The sequence below is a fragment of the Antedon bifida genome, chromosome 7 (assembly GCF_963402885.1).
Source record: "Antedon bifida chromosome 7, ecAntBifi1.1, whole genome shotgun sequence".
NCBI classification, from domain to species: Eukaryota; Metazoa; Echinodermata; class Crinoidea; order Comatulida; family Antedonidae; genus Antedon; species Antedon bifida.
In genome coordinates this window covers 12990971-12998547 of record NC_136232.1, presented here as the reverse complement: position 1 = coordinate 12998547, position 7577 = coordinate 12990971, and the positions used below count along the sequence as shown (strand labels likewise).

The following is a 7577-nucleotide window of genomic DNA, read 5'->3' as shown; positions in this document are numbered from 1 at the left end:
ATAATTACATTTTTTACGTTTCGTCATTATTTGCTCAAAAAAAGAAGATGATGCAATCGGTTTCGAAACACCATCGAGCGTTTGGACAAAGAGACTAGGCTAGCCTTCCATAAAAAAAACTCATCTTCTCTCTCCATCATTCACGCGACAGCATACAAAACAAGTAATAATTCAAGGCAAGTGCGTTAGGAAAATGGATAATATAATGTTTTCAGAGAAAATTATCACTGGTAAAGAATGTATGTGGGAATGTGAAAAGTACTGCAATTTGACATGTGTTTGTAATATGCGTATAGTGAACAATTGTTTGTGTTTTTTACCTGCCGATTCACCGGCTAAGTATTGTGACTGTCATTGTCAATTCATCCATTTTGGTAGTAAGGATTGGAAAGCCAAAATGTGGTAAAGTAATAATATTAACGACTATTATTTGATCACTATGCTTCGTCATAGTGTAGACATAGACTGATATTTCATTGTAATCTATAATGGGCTTTTAATCGTTGAGCAAAAATGGATCGAAACTTGATTCAAAGTGAGCACGAGCCTTCCGTATGGCAAACTTTTTTTAGGCCAACACATTGTGCTAGGCCTAGCGTGACGTTAGTAGCGACCCACCAGAACCTGGCGGGAAAACCTGAGTTTCCCGACCAACATGTCCATTTTCAGAACCGGCGGCTAAAAAGTGGAACTTCGAGGCTTAGAGTAAATTTGTTACGGCTTAATAGTCAAGGAGAGGACAGCAGAAGCCCACCTATCTTTCCTAGTTTTGAATGTTCATTCAATCAGTCTGAAGAAGATAAGGAAATGTCAATAATAAAGACAAGAACAGAAATAAATAGGCCTCTCAAGCCTAATGCTTCTGCTGCTGTTAATTCTACAGCTCTAGGCCGAGACTGCTGGGAAACATTTAGTCCACCAACTAATCGAAAACTAAATAAAAGTATATTATTACGAGCAAATATGTATGACTTGATCACTGAAATTGAAGAAGGTGGACAGCCAGAAAATGTATTTCAAATAAAAAAGAGTTTGGAATTAAATAAAGTTTTTAAACCAGAAGACTGCGTTGTGCCAAATGAAAATCAGATGCTGCAGGTTCAAACTCAAAATAAAAGTATTTTTTCCAATGTTTTACCATTAACTAGAGGTCTGCCATATTTAAGGCCAACAGTTCCATTTGGCTTGAGTGCCTCAGCTATGTTATTTAGAAGATATAAAAAACAAGAGCCATCCATTGATTCAACGATGAAATCAAATATAAATTCTGAAGAGAATAATAAAAAAGATACTCAAGTTTTCAATAAATCATCAATTTCATTAGCTAAGTCTGAACTTGCAAATTTGATAGTAAAAACTCTAACAATGAATCTACCTCAAGATGTAGACAGTATTTCCAAACATAGAACAGTGGAAAATGACAGTAAAAATATTGAAATAGAACATCGAATGGAACACATAAAGGAAAATACAGAACTTCAGTCTGCAAACGATATGGAAAATGACAATCATCAAAAGGAAATTGAAGCATTTTCAAGTATTGTGCAAGTTCATGATTGTGAAGCAGAAACGAGCTCCTGTTATAGTTCAGAGGTCAGTGATCAAGAGGCTGGTCACCAAGTTGACAGCGAGAAAGATTCTGATGAAGAATATAGTGACGAAGAAGAGGATGGAGGTAGATATAGCGATACGTCAGGGTCGTTATCAGATTTTGAAAGCGATACCGAGTCATATGATGCATCAAGTGAATATGAAACAGATTCTGAGGTTGAGAGTGATAATGAATCATGGTCTAGTGATCTCAAAGATCCTATCCCAGTTTGTCAAAATGACATTGTCTCTTTTATCTTAGGCCAAGGTAGTGATGCTACTGGTGGCAAGGACAGTGGCTTTGATGAAGGTGATGAGACTTCCATTGATGAAATGTCCAAAAAACAAGATCATTTGAATGACGACCATCTATGGCAGTCTCTTCTAAAGTCTGGTGATCCATACAACCCAATCAATGGATGGAAATGCTACCCTAGCAGTCAATTCCATAGCAAAGACAATTCAAATCAAGAAGCAACCATCGACAATTCTGATAAACATTTACAAATGCTAGAAACTGAACTTCAAAATAGCTTGATCGATGATACACATGGGAATGACTTTCAGCCAAATACAAATGTTGCTACCTCTTGTGAACCAAATAATGATATAGCACCTAAAATGGTTGCAACATCATGTGCTGTTTTAAAATGCCTTATTAATACTTGTGCTTCAGCTTCTAATGAACCCAGTAAAGCTAACAAATATAACAGTGACTATACAAATGCTGCAATTGTTGGAGGCATAATGAACTTTTCGAAAAGCTGTTTTAAGAATTGCAAAAGCCAAAATGTCAAAAACACAAAGAGAGTAAGTACTGTACAGCCTATCTATAGTTTTATTTTAATAATAACTACTAACAATAACTTATTAATAACAGTTTTGATTAGTACCTGTATTGTTCTATTATTTCTATTTTCATTTCATCATCATGAGTTGTGATTTTGATACTGAATGACTGGTAAGTTTTAACAACACTCGACACATTCATCATCAGCATCATCATTCATCATTCATCACCGTCATCATCATCACTGTCATCATTATCATCATCATCTTTTTGTATCAGAAAACCTTGTTTTATAGCCACACACATGGGTTTAATTTTAAATAAACAGATACTAATTAAGGCCAACTCAGACAGCATCGTTCGTATGACAAGGACTGACAAAACGTCTTGACTCGTCGGTACTGTCTGAGTTAAATCCTAACGAGACGAGTCATCTTGAGATACCTGTATAGTACTGTAGCGTCGGGCCTAGTTTTTAGGTCGTTGGGAGAACTTTATTTAAAACAAAACATAATTTTCTAACTATAATTATATTACTGGTAAAAACATCCAACATATTACTGCTACAAAAGTACTGTAAGAACATTAAACTAAAATTAATAACAATAATACTCATTGATTTACAAAAAATATCAATTTTTTTTATAGAGATTGTAGGTAGAGCATTGTACAGTAGTTTATTAGCCTATTCAGAATCTCATCAGCTGTAATTTTGATGGCTACTGTACAGCCCTGGGCGGCAATATTAAAATCAGTTAAAATCCTGTTTAAAATCAAATTACCTACACTATACACTCAAGTTTTATAGTATTACAGTAAAGTCATGATGGTGGTACTGTACAAACAAAAACCTTACACATATTTTATCATTGGACATTGCTCAATGTCTATATTGCATTGCACCAGCCATACTACAGTGGTGATGACACACTCTGCATGTTGGCCAGTGTTTAGTCACCATTCAACAATGTCTGTTTACCATAGATATATACTGTAGTGAACACAGTCTGTATTGATGACTGTTTTTTCTATTCAATAATGATTACCTCAGTCTGAAGAACTTTTTTCAAGAAAACAGTACAGTAACCTGTATAATTTAGAATTTCGTATAGTACTTTAATTTGTACTGTACCCTTACCACAGTACACAGATGATATTTAATGATTTTATTGAAGATTTTTACTTTTTTATAGGCAATGATTTAAAGAAAAAGTATTAAATTATAAAAAAAAAGATTCTAAATAAAAAAGTTCAGGTTACAGTGTGATATTGTACTGTACCTCATCCACACTTGTTCTGTGCAATGTCTTTAAGATTTTCATAAATTCTCTCTGAATTTTTTTTCATTGAATCAGTAAATTCCATGTACTGTACTGTATTGAATTCTAAGTAATCCACCTCTTGTAGTGGTACAAAGATTGGGACTATTGTATCTGGTAAACCCTAATACCTAGAAAAGGGTTGTTGATACTGTTCCATTCTATAAACTGTACAGTAAACATACAGTACAAATAATGCATTTCTACAGTATGGTGAGTTTAATGATGGTAATATTTTATGACCTACAGTATTGTCCGAGCTATAGGCGCTGAAATACTGTATAGTAGTTGGCTATGCAGAAAATTAGCCGGTGCAGAGTCGACAGTAAGCAGTTGAATACACCAGTTTCTAGCAATCTGACGTGATCAGATACTGTACTGTAGGAGACATTGAAACTCCACCCTTTTTTATATCAGAAATACAGCCACAATCAGTTTTTGATTTGTTGTGATTTTAGCCTTGTTAATCATACTGTACACTACTCATACTCATAACAAAAAACAACTGTGTTCCGTCCGGGTGGTGTTTTCAGTATACTGTTCTATTCTATTCACTCTTAAACAATGGCTTGAATCAATTTATTGATCAATGACGTTGAGGTGGTATTAGGGGAAAATCCCACATGGATTTATGTTCTAATTTGTTGAACTTGAAAGCAAACTAAAATAATATAGACAAGTTTACAGTGAGAGAGCATTGTCACGTAATTTAAATTCAGTTTCACTAGGGATTATTTTTTATGACGTAATGTACTGTACACCCACTGCTGTTAATGGTACTGTACTTTAATATTATGAGTAAAAATATCAAAGACAATAACTAGATTTGAACTCGTCACTTTGATGAGTTAGATCCGCACAACAAACACCAGTACTGTATGTTAGAAAATGAAAATATTTAAATCTGGAGAAAATGGTGTACAGATAAGCGAGATACGCCCTATTAAAAGTGACTGTGAAGTAACGAAAGAGACAAAAATCCTATATTTTATATTTGGAAGGCCATGATGACATCACAACATTCGAGGGATAACAATTTTACATGAATTAATTGTACTGTAGAACTTTAAAAAGGTATATCCGCTCTTGGGGGTTCATCCTGAAGAGCATACTGTACTGTACAGTCTAGTAGTATCTATCATATTCAAAATAGGAATGTTTGTGTGTGTGAGTGTAACTTTGTGTGAAACATGCCATTTTTACTCCACAGAAAGTTGGCCCATGATTATTCTTTTACTAAGTGTCAATAAACTTTCTGGTTTTATCTACTGTGTGAGCAATCATTGAAATTAATAAAATCGTGTGCAAATGAAGTTCCTCTGACGGATTGATTGATTAGCAGTTTGTATTTGTTTAGTGTTTTAAATTTGCGCAAGTTTGTAGTGAATACAAAAAAAAGAAAAGCCTTTTCAGGTCTACAGGTATATGGAGTCTGAAAGAGAAAAAAAAAATGAGTGGTAGGCACCTCTTTTACGACACTGACCTTTCATTGGACAAAATATCAATGAACAAGATTACAGTACAGGTACAAAGCCACAGTACTGTACAATACAAAATTACAAAGGTCATGCATCAACAATTTTGACTGCAACCAATCAAATTTACTTTTGTATATGTTTGGCCCAATCTGTGACACTTCACTTTGTAAGGGGAGGGTTTGTCAATTGTCATTGAGCCTATACTTTGCTTTATGTTGGTCAAAAGGTCGTCGTTTTTAAAAAGCGCAAGCATTTTAGACAGGCATGCAGTAATAAACAGTACTTGCCCTACTGTACTGTAATCATAAAATTATCATACACCATCAAATACCATTTTTTAAACATGAACATTACAAATATTTATTTTAAAATTGTATTTAATTTTTTTCAGGTGTCTTTTAGCTGTAAAGATGTAAGCTCTTTTGAGAACCCTGAGTGGTGCGATGATTATCGGGAAACACGTAAACCTTACTGGGAGTCATTTGCTCGTGATCGATGTCGTTTCCGAAAAAGGATTCAAGAAATTAGTGATTCCATCAGCTATTGCTTTGACCTAGACCACCGAAAAAAGATGATGGATAAACTGAAAGTTAACATTTGATTTGTAACTGAATTCAGCGTTCTCTCGAAGCTTGTTTTTGCCAGGGAAATTTACCGAAAATTGGATCCGGTATAAAGATTGTGTAAACAAATATTGACATAAAATAAACACTTGCCTAATACAGTATACTTATTCTTTGCTTTGAAAGTTTATGGTAAACTATTGGTTGAGGCGCCTGAAATAGTAGGACCTGGTTAGCCCTACTATTTTAGGCCCATACTTTATAACCATGAGCTTGAAATATGCAAAGAATATACTATTGGCTAAAACATTTTCACACATCTGCAGTACAGTACCTACTGTTCTTTTAGTAAAAGTAACATTATATTAATTTTGTTTCCATCTATTTTCCAATTCATATTTTCGAAGAAGGCTAGACAATGAACAGCAGCGCTTAACTATTTTTTTTTTGGTACAGGAGTTGTAGGTGGTGGGCTTTAGTATTCTGTACAAATAATGAATGATTATGAGTTCAATAGTACAAATAATTTCATGAGATGAAAAGTCTATTTTCCAGAGGCATAGCCCAGTGTAAATGGAATTTTATGTTTCACCAAATGAAATTATTTGTACCAGTCCACGTTGAATATAAGAATATACATTCATTATTTGTTTTATATAATATTTTAGGTATTATTTAAGTAGATTCTTGTCATTTCATTCAGATTGAATGAAAGGTACTGTACATTTTATTCAGATTAAAAGGTAGGGCATTGATGGGAAATGTCTGAGCTAATACTGTACTGTAATATGTAATATTATTATCTTATAAGAAATATAGTTTTTGTATTTTGTGGTTTTTTTTTAACTATATGAGTATATGAATTATCCTTTATATTATGTAATATAACAATAGCTTTATAAATTCTATATCCTAAAAATTGAAAAGCACAGATTTTAAATTTGAAAATAAAGAGCTCGACTTGATTGACCATGTGACTGTTTGAAATTCAGTAACATTTAAGAAATAAAGAGATTTATAAATGTACCAAAGGTTAAAATGTTATTAAAAATTGTTAAATAGTTTTTAAAAAGAACACTTTAGTTTACCCAGAAGTTAGCTAATTAACTGGTAAAACCTAATCAAGAAGTTACTGTAGAAGAAGAAATGCTGTATTTATGATATGCATGATATATGAAAGACACTTCTTTCAAGATATAATGTAGATTGCACTATATAATCATATACACTAGAATTCATTTGTTAGAACTAATCTAATATTAGTGGTACATACACTTTTATTCATTTGCACATGGGAGTATATGCCTAACATGTCTAACCAAAGCCCTGTCGTTACTATAAGGAACTATACTGTTTAATCCTGGCAAAATAAAAAATGGATTGGTTTGTTCTTTCCAGTACTAAACATATACAGTATTGTATATAAACGGTTTTATATAAAAATATTAAATTAAATATTATTTTGTTGGTAAATTTTAACTGTTGCAGGTAAAGCCATCTGTGTTTTTTCGTGCAATTTAATAAATATACTTATAATAGAATTATGAATTGTATTTTGTGTTAGCATCTCCAATCTTCCCCATCCCCATTTCCTCACAGAAAAGTACAGTAATTAATCCTCGATCGCACTGGACTTAATTTCAAAATCGCCGGCTAAAGTTACCAAGAAAAGTTTAATCCGAGCACTGGCTACAATTCCTACAGGGTTAAATTCTAATAGTTGCTTTTACCAACCACTGTCTGCCCAGTAAAACTAACCACGCGGCTAGAGAGTCCAGTCTATTTCGTGTCTGCTTAGTACCTGGATAAACCGACAATATAGCCCTTTTAAAGAGAG

The 7577-nt window shown here is 33.3% G+C and overlaps 1 protein-coding gene across 1 annotated transcript; it reads left to right on the top strand.

The window, feature by feature from the left end:
• The first annotated feature begins 155 nt into the window (after positions 1-155).
• On the top strand, positions 156-7296 carry LOC144848084 (uncharacterized). The gene is made up of 2 exons (XM_078704762.1): positions 156-2400; positions 5569-7296. The coding sequence occupies exons 1-2, from the start codon at positions 514-516 to the stop codon at positions 5776-5778; spliced, it is 2097 nt and encodes a 698-aa protein (XP_078560888.1). The 5' UTR covers positions 156-513; the 3' UTR covers positions 5779-7296.
• The last annotated feature ends 281 nt before the right edge of the window (positions 7297-7577 follow it).

Excerpts from the sequence above, each read along its gene's own strand:
- LOC144848084 (XM_078704762.1), top strand. The coding sequence starts at position 514 with ATGGATCGAAACTTGATTCAAAGTGAGCACGAGCCTTCCGTATGGCAA. Across the intron at positions 2,401-5,568 it reads ATGTCAAAAACACAAAGAGA|GTGTCTTTTAGCTGTAAAGA; the intron begins GTAAGTACTGTA and ends AATTTTTTTCAG.